This window comes from Colletotrichum truncatum (genome assembly GCF_014235925.2).
Source record: "Colletotrichum truncatum strain CMES1059 chromosome Unknown Contig_0006, whole genome shotgun sequence".
Taxonomy (NCBI): Eukaryota; Fungi; Ascomycota; class Sordariomycetes; order Glomerellales; family Glomerellaceae; genus Colletotrichum; species Colletotrichum truncatum.
Window position 1 is genome coordinate 3,209,732 of NW_027222403.1, and position 16,704 is coordinate 3,226,435.

General features: G+C 49.7%; 7 protein-coding genes across 7 annotated transcripts; 3 read left to right on the top strand and 4 right to left on the bottom strand.

The window, feature by feature from the left end:
- Positions 1-332: 332 nt before the first annotated feature.
- On the bottom strand, positions 333-1,486 carry CTRU02_210156 (Mov34/MPN/PAD-1 family protein; the record flags this gene model as incomplete). Its single annotated transcript, XM_036733816.1, has 3 exons — positions 333-1,026; positions 1,083-1,336; positions 1,421-1,486. 3 exons carry the CDS (start codon positions 1,484-1,486, stop codon positions 333-335), a joined length of 1,014 nt encoding a protein of 337 aa, XP_036574444.1.
- Positions 1,487-2,538: 1,052 nt separating this feature from the next.
- CTRU02_210157 (histone deacetylase rpd3) lies at positions 2,539-4,862 on the top strand (the record flags this gene model as incomplete). The annotated part of the gene is made up of 4 exons (XM_036733817.1): positions 2,539-2,724; positions 2,780-3,080; positions 3,135-3,676; positions 3,726-4,862. 4 exons carry the CDS (start codon positions 2,539-2,541, stop codon positions 4,860-4,862), a joined length of 2,166 nt encoding a protein of 721 aa, XP_036574445.1.
- A 1,381-nt stretch (positions 4,863-6,243) lies between these two features.
- Positions 6,244-7,071, top strand: CTRU02_210158 (3-alpha-(or 20-beta)-hydroxysteroid dehydrogenase; the record flags this gene model as incomplete). Its single annotated transcript, XM_070205402.1, has 2 exons — positions 6,244-6,824; positions 6,879-7,071. 2 exons carry the CDS (start codon positions 6,244-6,246, stop codon positions 7,069-7,071), a joined length of 774 nt encoding a protein of 257 aa, XP_070061050.1.
- Positions 7,072-7,519: 448 nt separating this feature from the next.
- On the bottom strand, positions 7,520-8,302 carry CTRU02_210159 (putative catalase; the record flags this gene model as incomplete). The annotated part of the gene is made up of 1 exon (XM_036733819.1): positions 7,520-8,302. The coding sequence occupies one exon, from the start codon at positions 8,300-8,302 to the stop codon at positions 7,520-7,522; it is 783 nt and encodes a 260-aa protein (XP_036574447.1).
- A 1,687-nt stretch (positions 8,303-9,989) lies between these two features.
- On the top strand, positions 9,990-10,409 carry CTRU02_210160 (uncharacterized protein; the record flags this gene model as incomplete). The annotated part of the gene is made up of 1 exon (XM_036733820.1): positions 9,990-10,409. One exon carries the CDS (start codon positions 9,990-9,992, stop codon positions 10,407-10,409), a length of 420 nt encoding a protein of 139 aa, XP_036574448.1.
- A 550-nt stretch (positions 10,410-10,959) lies between these two features.
- CTRU02_210161 (Levodione reductase 2) lies at positions 10,960-11,804 on the bottom strand (the record flags this gene model as incomplete). Its single annotated transcript, XM_036733821.1, has 2 exons — positions 10,960-11,152; positions 11,224-11,804. 2 exons carry the CDS (start codon positions 11,802-11,804, stop codon positions 10,960-10,962), a joined length of 774 nt encoding a protein of 257 aa, XP_036574449.1.
- Positions 11,805-14,457: 2,653 nt separating this feature from the next.
- Positions 14,458-15,352, bottom strand: CTRU02_210162 (acetyl xylanesterase; the record flags this gene model as incomplete). Its single annotated transcript, XM_070205403.1, has 4 exons — positions 14,458-14,667; positions 14,737-14,816; positions 14,872-14,971; positions 15,017-15,352. The coding sequence occupies 4 exons, from the start codon at positions 15,350-15,352 to the stop codon at positions 14,458-14,460; spliced, it is 726 nt and encodes a 241-aa protein (XP_070061051.1).
- Between the last annotated feature and the right edge of the window lie 1,352 nt (positions 15,353-16,704).

Below are 16,704 nucleotides of genomic sequence, written 5' to 3' on the forward strand. Positions count from 1 at the left end.
CTTCCATTACTTGCTCTTTGTTTCTTTCCATCACTGTCAACCAGCACAGAAGGCAGAAGATAGGGAGCACAATGCCTATATGTGAGGAAACAAAGAGCCATGGTTTTCAGGTCGTCACGTGGAGGTCTCTCGATTTTCCTAGAACCAGCAGCTCTCAACACTAGAAGGTTGTCGTCATTCCATGCAAGGCCTGCAATGTGAGAACATGATCATCTTATGCCTGGCGGGGTCTCTAGTCGTTGCGTTCCCAACCACCCAAACGCCTAATCGTACAGTGTTAAAGTCCTGGTATCCCGCCGTTGGACCAACCCCGAAATGTGACCCTTTCCCATTCACAACTCCTCCTCCACGTCCATAGAATCGCCGTTTGATTGACCCTTGGCACCTGCCGGACTGTCCTTTTTGGGCATCGTTGCCTCCTTGTCGATCATCTGCCTCGAAACGGAAACAATGTTGTCCTCGATCAGCTGCTGGCCAACATCCTCCAAGTGCTTCTTGGGGTCGAGCTTGCCAACGTAACGCGTCTTAAGCTGGTCCTTGGTAAGCTCTGTCTCTTCCTTAACACGCTTCTCGTAGCCCTCGGCGAGACTGACAAGGCGCTCGAGACGCTCCTTGTTACAATCAGCCTCAGCTCTGAAGTCGTTCATCTCCAACGCCTCTGTCCAGACGTGCTTGTGCAGGTTCATCAGCATGTTCTCTTCCAATGCCGTCTTGCGGTAGTTGATGCCGATCGAGTAGTAGTGTCTGTTCAGGCCGTGAATGAGGGCCTGGATCGAGGGCTTGTTGAGGTGGCCCAAGTTACTTGTGCTTTGTCGTGGCTCCTGGCCGAGCATGAGGGACTGGGGGTTGATAAGACGGAAGGCGTCAATGACGACCTTGCCCTTGACTGACTGGATGGGGTCGACGACAACGGCGACGGCGCGGGGGGTCAGCTGCTCGAAGGATTGTTGCGTGTTGATATCGACGGACGAAAGCCAGCAGCCGAAACCGGGATGGGAGTGGTACCAGCCAACGACAGCTTCGGGTCTATTATTCGCGTGTCAGTCTACGCAGGAAAGGGCATGGTTGACGTCCATTCTCACCTTCCAGTTTGTCTCAGCATGTCCATCATCTTCATTTGGAAGACAGGGTCGACAGCCTCTACACTCACACCGGTACCGCTCTGAGGCATGGCGAAAACATCCACCACGCGTACCGTGAAGTCATCAACGAACTCTCCCAACATCAGACCCATGACTTCCATGGGAACACCAGCACGGCCGTGTCGCAGCATCTTGAGAAGGGCGAGCGACGAGATGTAAACGGTCTCGGAGTTGTCGATGAGCTGTGTGTTATCCTAGAGGAAAGAGTCAGCGCCAAGTTGAGAATGATGCTGTCGTCGGAGCTGCCAGAGCAGCTGCAAAAGGTGGGATGCTCTTACCGTTCCGGGCTGGCTACCCAGGCCACCCAGGCCCTGGGACTGGAGCATGTTGCGAAAGCGCTCCATTGTGATGATATGTCTGGTTAAAAGAGAATGAGGTTGAAATACGAATCAGAGGGATCGTGGGTTGGGAGATGTTCGGTCGTGGAGGTAATGGGGGGAGGCGGTTGAGGCGATGGAGTCGAAAGGAAGCAGCTGGCTTGTGAGTTGTTGACGACAGCTCTGAGCAGCCTGGCGAAAAAGGCCCAGGCGGAGCTAACCCGGCACGGTACGTACCACGATAGCTGACAAACAGTCACGTGTGGCTGTGGCGTCTTCTACTTACTGGTTCCTCAGTCAGGCAGAAATTAAAAAATAGTCGCAATTCAATCAACATGAGGTTCTGATAGCTTCATCCTCTTGCAATAATATTTGTGACTTCTTTTTGCAAATTATCAATCGCATCAAGGGCATGAAATTTGAGGGGTTTGGCTGTAAGGTCAAGCCACATCGATGCCGCATGCAGACACCACTCAAACACTACACCGCTTTCCCAATTTGATCCTATCCGTTCCAACTTGTGCTGCAAGTTGTCAATCATGGGTGGAGGGCACAAGAATGGCAAAGATGGATTCTTGATCCTCGGAATCTACAAACCTGCGAACACTCGACCAATTTCTTCGGCTTCTGTCATCTTCCATCGGCAATTGTCGAAAGCCGCATGCCTTGGATGATGATGTATCGCCCCTCCATCGGCGGGCACCCTGCTTGGTCTCCACTGGCAACTCTCATTGGACTTTTATGACTGGTACAACCCAGCCGCTGCTGACGAATCAAACAACACTGTTGACCGGAATATCAGTACTGCCGACCCTGTCGTCACTCCATGACAACATTTGATTGGTTGAAATCCTCCAGCTAGACAGCCTTGGCCCCTGGCCTGTCATCTAGCCAGTTCATTGGCCTAACTTTTATGGTCAACGCAGCCTTGGGAAATCTGGGGCCGAGCCGATCAGAGCTCCTACACCCACGCGCAGCCTTCGCACCTTTTCCCAATCCTTCCCTCCCACCACCAAATTTCAATCATCGCGTACAAGCATATACTCCAACCCACGAACAACGCACAACGACGCGACGCCATGTCACCTCTCGGTTCGGTGGCTCTGGCCAATGGCTCTTCGTCGCCAAAAAAGGTCGCCTATTTCTACGATTCTGACATTGGCAATTATGCCTACGTTACCGGTCACCCCATGAAGCCGCATCGCATTCGTCTTGCGCATAGTTTGATCATGCACTACGATCTTTTCAAGAACATGGAGATTTATGTTCGTTGCTCACCCGCTTAACACTGTGCGATAGCTACTAACCTACCATTTACAGCGCGCGAAGCCTGCGACTAGGGGCGAAATGACCCAGTTCCATACCGACGAGTACATCGACTTCCTCCAAAAAGTCACCCCCGACAACATGGATGCCTACCAAAAGGAACAAGGCAAATACAATGTCGGTGATGATTGTCCTGTATTTGACGGTCTTTTCGAGTTTTGCGGCATCAGTGCTGGTGGCAGTATGGAGGGCGCTGCCCGTCTCAACCGCCAAAAGTGCGACATCGCTGTCAACTGGGCTGGTGGCCTCCACCACGCCAAGAAGAGCGAGGCTAGTGGTTTCTGCTACGTCAATGGTAATGCGATATGTGCCATCATTTCTTTTTTACTCTTTGGCTAACTATTTCTAGACATTGTTCTTGGTATTCTCGAACTCCTTCGATTCAAGAAGCGCGTCCTCTATATTGATATCGATGTCCATCACGGCGATGGTGTTGAGGAAGCCTTTTACACTACAGACCGAGTAATGACCGTTTCCTTCCACAAGTATGGCGAGTACTTCCCTGGTACTGGTGAGCTGCGCGACATCGGTATCGGCACCGGCAAATACTACGCCGTCAATTTCCCCCTTCGCGACGGTATCGACGATAATTCATACAAGTCCATCTTTGAGCCTGTCATCGAGCACGTTATGAAATTCTACCAGCCCGAGGCTGTTGTGCTACAATGTGGTGGCGACAGTCTTTCTGGTGACCGTCTCGGCTGTTTCAACCTTAGTATGGAGGGACACGCCAACTGTGTCGGATACGTCAAGAGCTTCGGCTTGCCCACACTTGTCCTCGGTGGCGGTGGTTACACTATGCGCAACGTCGCTCGCACATGGGCATACGAGACTGGTGTCCTTGTTGGCAAACACCTTCCCAGAACGCTGCCTTACAACGAATACTACGAAGTAAGTTCCCTGCCGTACGATTTATACACCCTAGCTAACCCTCCTTTAGTACTACGCTCCCGATTTCGAACTGAACGTCCGGCCATCAAACATGGAGAACTCGAACAGCTTCGAATACCTCGAGAAGATCAAAGCTGCCGTTATCGATAACTTGAGACACACCCAGCCCGTTCCATCTGTGCAAATGCAAGATGTCCCCCGTCAACCGCTCCCAGGCGGCATGACAGATGAGGAAGAGGCTGAGCTGAACGATTTGGACGAGGATGAGCACACTGACGAGCGCATGACTCAACGCCGCTGGGAGCAGCGCACCAACAACGAGGCCGATTTCGAAGACAGTGACGACGAAGATATGGACCAGGCGAATGGCATGACCCGCCCCCGTAACGCTAAGAAGCGGACGTTCCGCGACTACCGCCAAGCCGAGCCCGAGGCCAACAGCGGAGCTGCATCTCCAGCTGATGCAATGGTTACCGAAGAGGCGCCCAATGCCGAGCCCATTGTCGATGCTGATATTACCCTCGAGAACCCAGTTGATGCAGAGGAGATAGCCGAGGAAACAGTTGTCGAAAAGGATTCTGCTCCGGAACCTCCTCAGGAAGACGCTGTCGACGGTGATGGTGATGTTGGCATGGCAGACAGTGCTGATGTTGAGGAGCCTACGACAACAATCAAGAAGGAAGAAGTTGAGGCAGAACCTGCCGAGGTTGCCGAGAAGCAAGATCAAGAGGACAAGCCAGTATCACGGAAACCCTCTGCCGAGCCCATAGCCGAGCCAGCTGCTGAAGAGGCTACCGAGAAGGCCGAACCTGCCGAGAAGGCTGAGCCTGCTGAAGCCACCAAAACGACTGAAGCCACTGAAACGACTGAAGCGACCGAAGCGACTGAAACCACCGAGGCCAATGAAGCCACCGGAACCTCTGATGCTACTGAATCCGCTAAGGAACCCGCCAAAGAGGCCGAGAAGGAGGCCACCAAAGAGCCAGAAACTTCGGAGCCGAAAGAGTCAGCAGATGTCAAGGAACCTGCTGTGACGGAAGAAACTTCAACTGATGCGAAGGAGCCGACGAAAAAGGAAGCCGAGGCTGCTGACAAGCCCGAGGAGAAGGTCCCTGAACCAGCGGAAGCAGAAGACAAGATGGATGTCGATGAGAAGCCTGAAGAAAAGACGGCCGACAAGGAATAGTTATCCAACTGCTCCATACAATGACGAGATGCCAAGGAGACGTGGGGCGCTTGCCTTGGGAGAAGGTCGAGCATCGGGCGTTCAGGAACGGGTGGCTTTCAGGGACTGGCATGAAACACTTGTGGGATCATTGACCTGATTTCTTGTTTTGGTGATACTCTCTTTCGCTCAATTATAACTTTGCCAGCGGAGTAACATTCACTGGTTGTACCATAGAAGTCAGGGCGTAGCAGCATGTTTTTATTAGTAGCGATTTCCTACTTTCATAAAGTTTTTCAACTGCTTTGTCACGACGGCTTGTTTGTCATCTGACTTGGGTGAATGATCAGGTTAAGGATCTCATATTCATTGCAGAGAGTTTGAAACAGGAGGTGAGCATCGTCAAGTTTGCCATGGTGTCCGTTGCCCTAGTTTTTAAGCGCGAGAGCTTCTCATATTGGCTTAAGTTAAAAGAACTAACGGAGATCGAATTTGTCGATGGTTCTTCTTTGTTGCCAAGCCGTCGGTGCTTCCAGGAACCTTTCGCCTTGTATCAATAAAAACCACCCAAAGGCGTTGTGGTACGTTACTGCAGAGCCACGGACTTGTCACCTATGAGATGATATGTTTGGCCCTGTGCCGTTTACGTGTGCCGATAATGTCTGGTCACTTCAAGTCTGCCCTCTAACCAAACATGGCTGTGACTCTTTGAACTTCCTCGTCTACTTCACAACTGACATGCAAGATACTGAGAAGCGTATGACCGCCTTAAGTTCTCTCGGGCCTAGGTTGAAGCAGATCACATTGTCAAGGGAGTCCTCCCCATAGCTCATCGTCGTATCTTTCCAAGGATATTAAAGACTCTCGAGAATAACAAAAGCGGGGCAGGCCAGTTCGGGAAAATTGCCCAGCCAGATCCTTCGTCTAGATGCAGTAGATTGTCCACTTTTGTTATTTTTGAGAGTCTACGTCAGTGTGGAAATGTCCTGCGCATTGGAACAAAGTTGGCATTTGGGGATATACAGTGGTGTAACCAGTACAAATGAAGGCCCCTGATCCACGAGAGACTACGAGGCCAGTGATCAATGCAGTCACCTTGGAGCATCTACCTGACCTCTTCATTCTGTACCCAACAGCCTCTTACACTACCTATCTATGGTACTTCCATTCGCTGTTGCCTAGAGATCCACATCGTGCGTATGTCGAACCATCCTGCCATCCTATCCTAGGTAGTGTACACGCCATGCGTGCTTACCTTCTAATCCCTGCATGGTATTTGAGGGGATAGCTTATGAATCAAAGCATATCCCATAGATAAATACAGAATTGCGACTGCAATGCCGCAGCGTTTAATCAATATCGATTTCTTACAATAACTTCTCTAAAGCTTCTTCCGATCGCCATGGAAACAGTTGCCCTAAAACCATTCGCTAGCAAGGTTATTGCCGTCACCGGCGCTGCCAGCGGCATAGGCCGTGCTGTTGCAGTCTATCTAGCTCAAAGGGGGGCCTCGTTGGCAATATCTGACGTCCAGAGCGGTCCTTTGACCCAGCTGGCTGCGGAACTGTCTGCCACCAATGCCGACATTCGTGTTGAACCCACAGTTGTCGACGTCAGCAAATCCGACCAAGTGCGCGATTGGATCGAGAAAACGGTGCGCGACTTCGGCAGGCTCGATGGTGCGGCTAACATTGCCGGGACGGGACAATCTTACCAAACACGCCTCGCGGAGGAGACTGACCAGCATTGGAACAAGATTCTCGATATCAACCTGTCGGGCACGATGTTCTGCCTGCGGGAGGAGCTCAAGCATTTAGAAGAGGGAGGCTCCATTGTTAATACGTCTAGCGTTCTCGGCATGAGGAGTTCCATTTTCATGGGAGATTCTGCCTACGTCGCCAGCAAACACGCCATTCTGGGTCTTACGAGGAACGCGGCAAGAGAATATGGCCATAAGAACATCCGCGTCAACTGCATTAACCCGTTCGTTTTCCCCTTAAACCGATGATGCCTGTCTGTTCTGACCATGTCCAACAGAGGCGCAATCGATACGCCGATGATGCAGGCGCCACCGGGTTCCAATCCTTCCGACGAACCAGTAATTGTCCCACCGATTGCCCGGATGGGCCAGCCGGAAGAGGTAGCGTCTTTGGTTGGCTTTCTCCTGGGAGATGAATCACGGTTTATCTCTGGAACGTCCATAGTTATTGATGGTGCTCTGTGTTGCTAGACTTGTAAGGTTTCGCGAGCATGAGACTGCCTTCACTAAGGTATTACTCTGCACAAATATCTGGGGGCTTTGCATTGTGTTCTGCTTGTTTCGCTGTTGATGCCATTTGAGAAGGCAGACATGGTTTCGTAGAAGCGCACAACATAGGACGGCAAAACATTTAGGCAGAGTACAATGTATATGCCTCCCTGAACTAGTTATGGCTGAGTCCACCTTGTAATCAGAGCTAATAGTCTTCGCGTAACTGCTTTATAACACCAGCCAATTCATAATCACGACATGCACTCTTGCGGCTAAGTAACGACATGGATCAAATTTCATATGACTTGGTATAAGCAACAACTCGATTGCCGCTCAACTGCCCAACTGCCCAACTGCCGTTAGGTTCTGAACCTCTCATTTTGACTCATTCTTGGACCACATGCCGGATCAATACCCTCTTAAACTATCACACCCACTCAAATGGGACGTCTCTCTCGCTCATGGTAACCTTCTTCCAGCCGGAAAACGATACATCTTTCCATTGAAGGGAATTGCAACTTATGGTAGCTTTGAATGAGTCACAGTTGTTTCCAGAAAACACCAAGTAGCCTCTCCCGGTCTCTTTCTTTCCTCCATCCTGTTCTTTTTGATCACTGGGTGATGCAGTGTGTTCTACCTGCCCCTGCCACTGAAACCAGAACTTGGGCGAGCGGAAGCTATTCTTTTCAAAGTTGTTGAATCTCTGCCGTTCACGTTCTTCGGCGTCCAGATTAAGATTCTCGTCGATCTTTTCCGGATGATCGCTGCTCTCGTCGTCGCTGTTTGCACTGAAATGGCTCTCATTCTGCGGCTCTGGGGATTCAAGATCGTCGTTCAGCTTCGAGCCTGAGATTTCCGAAGCTCTGCCTTCAAAGTTCAGGGCCAACTCCTCGAGAGTCTTTCTGCTCCCTGTCAAGATGAGAAGAACGTCGAGGACGCCAGGAAAGAACAGTCTCCCCAGCAGTCCGCGACCGTCATCTGAGAGTCGAAATATGTCCAGGGTTGGCTCCAGTGGCTTTCTACTGTTCTTGGCTGATTCATTACCGCTCTGGATTCTGTGGACACTTGGGCATTTGACTTCGTATCTGCCAAAGGTCTTTCTGACTTCAAATGCCCCACCTTGACGTTTCCGAGTAGCATTGGCTTTCGACTTGCCAACCCTATTATGCATGTGCCTTGTTGTAAGTGCTGTTTCTTGCCAGTCTTCCATTGTTCAAATTGTCGAGGCTGCAAATATGGTGTTTCTCAATTGTCTGTATGAGTGCGGACGACGCACAAAGGTTACGAGTATTGGTGTTTTAGCGCACATTCTCCAGTCTTGACGTCATCTATTGTGATGTGAGTCGAAGACAGGTCGAAAAGTGTACATGTTATTTTACTGGTGTTCAAAACAAAAAAAGATTGAAATATGCCACTCAACCACTTGTCAAGGACTTCATGCCTCGTCTTTTCGTATCTATAGGTACGAGACGCTGCTTCTCAGAGCTCTAGCTAAGCGGAATTATACAATCGTTTGAGGGTAGGCCGAGCCAACATATATACTTTAGCATATCAAACCTGAGTGAAGATGAGCCTCGGCCTCGTTAAGATGCATGTTTATTCATGCCAGGCCACCTTGACAGACTGAGAAGCGGTAGGGCTGCCATGCTTCTGTTAGGCACATTCCAGGACGCAGTTTGTAAAACCGCATAGGACGTGCTCCTTCACAAGAGAAAACGCCTATAAACTACGCTAAGACTTTTGAAGCTAAAGAAAGTGTCACAATAGAGCATTTGTTGGCTACCTTACCTGCTAGTTGATAATCAACATCAGAGGCTCAGGTATTTCACACTTGAAGTAAGGTAAGGCAACGAAAATATGGTCTCAAGTAGAGACAGAATAAGGTTAAACAAACATCGAAATAGAAAGAAGGTCCAACTACAGCGCCCCCAGTTGGGCATGGAAGTTTCTGCATGGCATATTCGCAATTCTTGCTCGGTGTCGGAATAAGGAATTCCATTCTGACGTCATTCAGCCCTGTAAGCTAGCCAAGATACATTACTGTTCTTCCACGGTCAATACTAGGTTAGAAAAGGATATACATCAATGAATTAGAGAAGGCACTTCATATGACACCTAGTTCCAATTCGGGTTGTCCTTTCGGTTTTACTTCGAGGGGAGGCTTGCGTTCCATCACCGTACTCATGAACAACAGGTGCACATGGTGAAAATACCCAAGTTTGGCACCGAGGGCTGGATTCACCGAGACGGGCATAGAAGCTTCCACAAGGCCTGGTCTAGCCAAACAGGCCTAGCCCCCCCAAAAGTCAAATTGGTGGCATGACAGGAGCCGCTGGATCGAAGCCAAAGTCAAACGGTCCCACGATCTGGCGGGCTAAGCCGGCTACAACGTCGCCCGCCAGCGCTAAAGAAGCGACCAAGTGTCAGCCAGGGAGTTCCCCGCCAGCCAGTGCACTTGTTACATCAGAGTCGCACACTCGCAAAGACATAAGAAAGAAACAGTCTGACTTTTTGGTGAAGGCCTAGAACACCACGCTGTGAAATAACCTGCTTCCCACCCCTGTTACATGATTCCCCGCAATGCGCCGTGGGCCCCGCCGCTGAGTGTGACGTCAAGGGGTGTGCAGTGTGCCGAAGGCCTGACCAACATGCCAGCCAATCACCACCGCCACATCAGACCCGGGATTTCCTGTTTTTGGACGGAGAGTCGTCACTGGGGGCCAGAGCTCCAGGCGATGTCATAAAGGTGATCGAGGCCCCAAGTGTAGTCGCACACTACTACTCTCTGTCGATTTACCATTGAATCCTGCTGTCCAACAAACAACCTTCCAAGTACCATTCTACAAGAACACCCACAACAACCTCACAAACGAACAAACGAGCAAAACTATATCAATATGGGCGACGAAAACGAGACAAAGCAGGGAACCATCTACTCCCGCAACAAGGAAGACACAATCGAGGCCGAGACTCTCCTCTGGCGTGCCATGTGCGACGGCAAGCCCAAGGCCTTGCGCAGGTACCTCGACAAAGAGGCCGTTCTATCGCACCCCGGCGACAAGATCTATTCCCCTAAATCGAAGCCCACGCTCCAGGAGCACTTGGATGACTGGGAGCCCTGGACGGCTTACCGCATCCAGGACGACCCCGAGTTCGTCGAGATTGACTTGATGAGCTCAAGTCTCGTGTATCGCGTTACCGCCTGGCGACAAAAGGGCAACAAGCTCGTTGCTACCGAGGGAATTTGCAACAGCGTCTGGAAGCAGGAGCCTGGTGGAGAGTGGACTTGCTGCTGCCACCACATGAGTGTTCTTTGAACAAGAAGATGATGGATGAATGATATGAGCTACTGATGGAAGGAAATTCAACGACGCATTGACGGCAGATGATGCATGAGCATGTAAGACGACGGGGATATCGGCGTTATGTAAGAGTAGCGACTTGGTTTGCAGGCGCTGTATGATTTAGTGCAGTGGATATGGATGCAGCTTACACTTTGAATTTACATTTAAGCGATACTTTTTCATACGGACGATTCAGTTGCCTCGTATAGTGATACATAGGACCCGAATTGACGGCTGCCCTCCAGCGACCGGCGAACGACGACCGGGCGCTCAACAGGCATCGGTCTCGGGGGAAGGATCCACCACGGCCCCGTTTTCGGGACCGGGGAGGTATACATGCGACCGGGCCAAGCTGAAAAAGAGTCTCAAAGTGAAAATTTACGGCCATTCAGAGCAATGCACAATTCTGATGAATGTAGTATGCCAATTTGGGTCTGTTTGTATGCAAGGTCGAATACAGTCTACTTCTTATTCCTAACACATCTGCACTGGAAATTATATGACGGACAGTGGCACTGAATTCTTAACAAATAAGTCCGCCATCAACAACGATTGCTGCGCCTGAGATGTAACTAGACTCATTACCGAGAAGGAATCCAATGGCGGCAGCCACCTCTTCAGGACGACCGAAGCGGGAGATTGGCGGATTGATGGCGGACATATCCATCTCCTCCTGTCCTGGCTCTTGCTGCATCATCGGGGTGTCAATCGCCCCTCTATAATTCCACGGTCAGCAAGCCTCAAGAACAGAGTGTGACTCTTCCTTAGGGAACGACAATACACGTACGGGTTAACACAGTTGATGCGGATGTTCCTATGTCCATACTCCCTCGCCGTGTTTCGCGTCAACCCCAGCACAGCATGTTTGCTCGCAACATATGCGGCTTCTCCTGGAAAAGGCGAGCTTCGTAGGCCAAGAACGCTTGAAGTATTGACAATGGACCCGCCATCCTTGAGATGCTTCAGCTCTTCCCGGAGAGAATACATTGTCCCCAGCAAGTTGACATCTAGAACGGACTTCCAGTCCGCATCAGTTTGTAAGCAAAAACTCTCCTTTGTAATGCCGGCGATTCCGGCAATATTAGCTGCGCCGTCGAGAGGTCCAAATTTCTGAGCTGTCCTTGAAATCCAAGTCTGAACCTGGTCGGATTTAGTGACGTCAACAACTGTAGCCTTGATCTTAATTCCGGGGTTGGATTTGGAAACTTCTTCGACGACCTGAGCCAAGGCGTTGCTCTGAATGTCAGAGATGGCTAGAGTTGCCCCCCGGTTTGCCAGGTAGACTGTAACGGCGCGACCGATGCCACTGGCAGCACCGGTGATGGCGATGACCTTGCCAGAGAATGTCTTGTGGGGAGTCGAAGCCATGATTCTGGGTGATTATGGTGTTGGGGTTGATGAGTGCTGCTGTCTGAGGTTTTGATCGAGTGCTTGATTAAGCAGTGGGCTTTCATGATGGAAGACCCGGCATATTATATACTTCTTCAATCTACACTGAGACCGTTAAAGTCTTTTTTAAGACGATGTGCGCATGCTTTATTACGTTGCTGTTGGTATGAGGTACCATTCAATAAGATCTTACCATGAAGGCGAAGGCAAGTGTCGGCTCTTGGCATATTTCTGCGCAAAGTTACTCGGTTCTTAGGTACGGAGCGGAGAGTGTACAGAAATGATAGACGCATGTTGTTTGTACGAAACTCCGCGTTTGATGTTGTGTAGCTGCGGTCATTCGGACACTGCCCCGAGTCCTTGTCCGCTTGTTGAACTCTGCGAAAAGGTATTACCCGTTTCGGTATTATAAGCGTGACCAGACTGGTTGTGCTACCCGGACCACCTGAGTCCATTTCGCACCCGCTCTGCTGCCGAGCTTTGTTAACCGGAGCAGTCCGTCAACGTTCACATCTGCGATGGTGGGGCTTAGGTACCGGCGCTTAGAGCCTGTGTCTACGGGCTCCGCGGGCGAAACTTGACAATATGCGGCTTATTTAGTGTCAGCCAAAAGGCATCTAAGTTAACGGCCCCTTGCATTCCATCTTTCTCGTATGTTACAATCACGTGCACCATGCGAGAAACTTTAATACTGAGTCCGTATGATCGTTGGGTACGTTATTATTCGTATTTTCTCTCTTAAAAACATGTTTCCATTGACTTTAGAGCCCTGTTCTTCTCATACTAATGCCAAGAGCTCCAGAATCAGTAATCATTCCACAAGTTTCTATCAAATAGCCCTTCTAGATCCTAGGAAGCCATCCAGAAACAGTATTTTTAGCAGTTAAGTCACTAATATTAACAACAGATGTGTCCTCTTAGCGTCATGTCCACGCTTGCCCTTGCTCGTCCGCACTGTCTCGTTGAGCTGGGATTTCTCTTAGGGTGGCGATGTATTCTTCCTAGATGACGCTTTCAACACGGCTCTGCGTCGAACTCTCACTAATCGGAAAGTATTTGTCGAAGTCAATGAAGCCGAAGTACTGGTACCAATTCAACCTACCCCCCGCCGACAGAAATAATTTTGCACCATTCAAGAGAAAACTTCGACACTCAACATCTCCTTATTAATCATGGAGTCATTGAATGATATCTGTATGCTGAACCTCTATCAAATCATGACTGCTATCCTCCTATCAAGAGAAACACCCCTGCTCTAGTCAACGTGTAAAAGTGTTGGAATTAGCGTATATGTATGGGGAGTAACGCCCCTGCAAGAGGCAATTTCGTAGAATAGCGGACTCCGCGGACAGCAGTCGCGAAACTTTTGTCCTCAATAAGCTATGACTCCAACGCCAAGATCTCCAATCCAATGTGTTTAGTGTTTTAATATGATTAGGTTCTAAGGAGTTTGTTATGAGCGCAATAAGCACTGCGAATCATGATATTGCATCCGTCAGGGTTCGAAAGCCGAACTCTTCGTACTGACCGCCTTATCGTCACACATATCATCTTCTCAGAGGCGTGGTTCAATGCCAGGCCTCTATAAGCTAAAGCGCATACAGTATAAATACTTAAGGAAAAGTATGGATTAGAAGGGTTCGAGCTTCACCGGCTGCCCAGTGGCCGGAAGGCGAAGTCAAATACCGAACCATTGTCCATGACCACTAATAAGGGATTTCCACTGACAGATAAGGGCACGAAGCTAGGTGATTGAAGAAAAAGCTTCCACAGACAACTTGCCGTTGAGCCCACATAATTCCAGTGTGTGTATAAACAGCACCTAGAAAGCCTTCCTTGACTTGTCCCCAACGCATCAAACCGAGCTTATAAATACTTAAGAGCACAAGCGGTTCACTTCTCAATAAGAGAGCTATTTGTCAAAGTTCACAGGAAGGCATTCTTCCTGATTCTCCGATAGAGTGCACCGGCGATACTCCTGCTCAAATAGGTAGGTCGATCAAAAGTTACTTGCTCCCATGTTGGTGAGCTCGCCCTTGCTGTCGACAGGGACGGCAACATTTTTTTTGTAGAGTTAAAAAGCAGAGCTATATTGGTATGAAAAGAAGCGGAAGGCATTGAAAGATGTCCAAGAAGACACTAAGCAGCAAGACACTCAAAGTGTATCTCTATTGCGTCGGCCAAGCGCGTCGCTGAAAACGCAACCGATCTACCTTGGGTTTTGATAATGCCGAGACCTTGATATCCGTGACTACCTGACTCCCTGGCAATCTCAACGACTATCTAATAGGCCCTCTTAGATATTTTGCATTGATTTTATCAATCATCACTTCCTGCTCAAGTAGTAGAGGCTTGATATGGCTTCCTCGCATCAGCTTCTCACAGCGGGTGTATGAAATAAAGAAACATTTAGAAGCATGCCTTTGGCTTAGTTTCACTTCAAATAATCGCTTGTTCTTGAAGGGAATATAATATTTCTACTGATATCAATTTTGTGCAAATTGTGTTTGTACTTAGTTAGCCTGTCCAAGCGCAAACCCCTGCCAGAATGAAAGGCGGAAAAGTCTGTGCCAGCAGTGAAGAAGAATAATAACAGGGTAGGTATCGGTCATTGCAACCCAAGGTATTCAAATTATGCGGCAGTCGAGTTTCCGGGCTTAGCTCCGCCTGCGTTAACCTTATCCATGATGAATTTAACGGCATCGTCGCCGTTCTTCTTCACGTATCCAAGATGGACCTGAATATCGCCACCGTTGTCGCAGAATGGGTCGCCACTGTCGCAGAACGAGGTCATTTTGTTGGCAACCGCGCCGCATGCAGCATTATCCTTTCTTGGGAAGACCTGTGTTTTCATCCATTAGCAACCAATTACTTTCTTTTCGCATTGCTCGATGCTCTTGGGTTTCCTTACTCCATCCTTTTGGCTGGTGCCCTGGTTGAATGGCTGGCCGGCAACGTGGCTGGGGTCGCCCATAAGCACGACGGCAGATACTGTTTCCGAGATTAGAGATGCTATAACTGAAGATATTGTTCACTCTAAACACACCCTTATCCGTAATATCGGCGGCTTGAGGCTGCGTCGCCTCGAAGCCAGATTCGCTCGTACCACAGAGCACATCAGCCGTGACGTGGGCTCCCTTGTGTGGCTATCAGCATTGCATTCCTGCTCAAGATGCAACGTCATAACCTACCTGCGAATATCCCATCAACACCATCTTCGTCTGTGGGCACTGCGTGGCGTAATCCTGCACCAGCTTCGTCATAGCGGTCACGCCAGCCTTTTGGGACGGGACATAGGGGTTAAGCTGCGCCGGGTAGTCGACGGCCACAATGTCGGACCCGGGAATCTGGGCTTGGATCTTGTTCGCGACCGCACCAATAACACCAGTGCCGGGATCCTCGGTGCTGGCCCGAGCAACAATTATGTGCACGCCCGTTGCACAACCGGTAGTCTGCCGTTGCACGATCGGACTGCTGCCCTGCAAGGCGCCAAGGAAGCCTAAAGCGACGACAGGAGAAGGAACCATTTCGTCAAAAGTAGAAGGAGAAATGCTAAGTGAAGAAAGAGAAATGGTTTGAAGCTAAGCTGTTGAAGGTAACTTGCTATGAGTGACGCGCCCCGGCGCCTACTTATATGCTACTTGCGATGACAGGCGTCAATCCGAGGTCTGGATCTAGACGCGGGAGCTCCATCGCGGGTTTCCATCCAACCGAGGCGGTTTCATCACCATCTGAGCTGTTTGCGACAGAAATTGCAAGGAAGAAACCAGCAGAAGCAGCGGAGGCAAAACTGGAAAAACAACGACTTTGTGAAGGTCTCCGACGCAGGAATCTTTTCCAGACGGCGGGGCACCCCGGGGTTCAAACTCATCCCAAGATGGAAGAGAAAGCGAATTGCCAAACAAGCTACCGGCTTCTCGGCCGAGGGTGTTATGGGGAATAAGGGACGTTGGGCGATGCAGTTGGTCTCAGCGTGGCGTGTTTCACCCTCTGAGCACCCAATCAAATCTCAAAGCTCGCTTTTTGAGACCTACGAGTTTCCCAGTAGGATGGAAAATGGCAAAACAAATCGGCGGATGATCGGCTTCATAGTTCATTGACCCGCAACACAGCCATTTTCGTGGATCACGGCTGCGGTTGATGCGACTGGCCAGGTCGGTTATGATGCATGCCATGAACCGCTTGATGGGTCGAGAGAATAAAAGCTGGCCAGGGCAGTCTTTTATTATGGCCCTTGATTAAAGGAGTTCAGGGACGAAGACGCGATTGGTTGGAACAGGTTATCCCGTGGCAGACTGGATGCGGTGTTCGTCCCAGCGTGTCGAAACCCTTGCAGGCATTGTTAACACTGTAGAAGAGAAACAACTCATCAGCGCCAAAGGGGCCTCGGTAAGTGCAAGGGTACGATAGTGCGTGGCACGGACACGATATAGGACGTCATTGATTGACTTGTTTTATCCTGTATCAAGATCAGTAAATGGTAAGATGATTCTATTGATGTTCGATGAAGGCTATAAGAACAGTGAATACTTTCCACAAGGAGGTTGGTTACAACTCCAATGTTGGTCATAGTTGCGTCGTGTTTGATAGTAATGGCGCATGTGCGGCCAACATGCTGGTAATAGTCAGTACGATTGGGAGAATACAGCGTACTATCAACTCAACCTATATTTGTTACCAGGGAACCATGCGGTGCATTGTAGATAATGGGCTTGACTGGCCAAGTTAATGAACGGGGCTCGATAAATGAGTAAGGCCCATCTTTTCATTTCTTATCAGTAACTTTTAGACAGTCTTCTGCCATGGAGCTCTCCGAACATCTCACCAGAGATCTATTATCCATACGAAAATAAGAAGCTTGGGCTTGACGCAGCTGGAT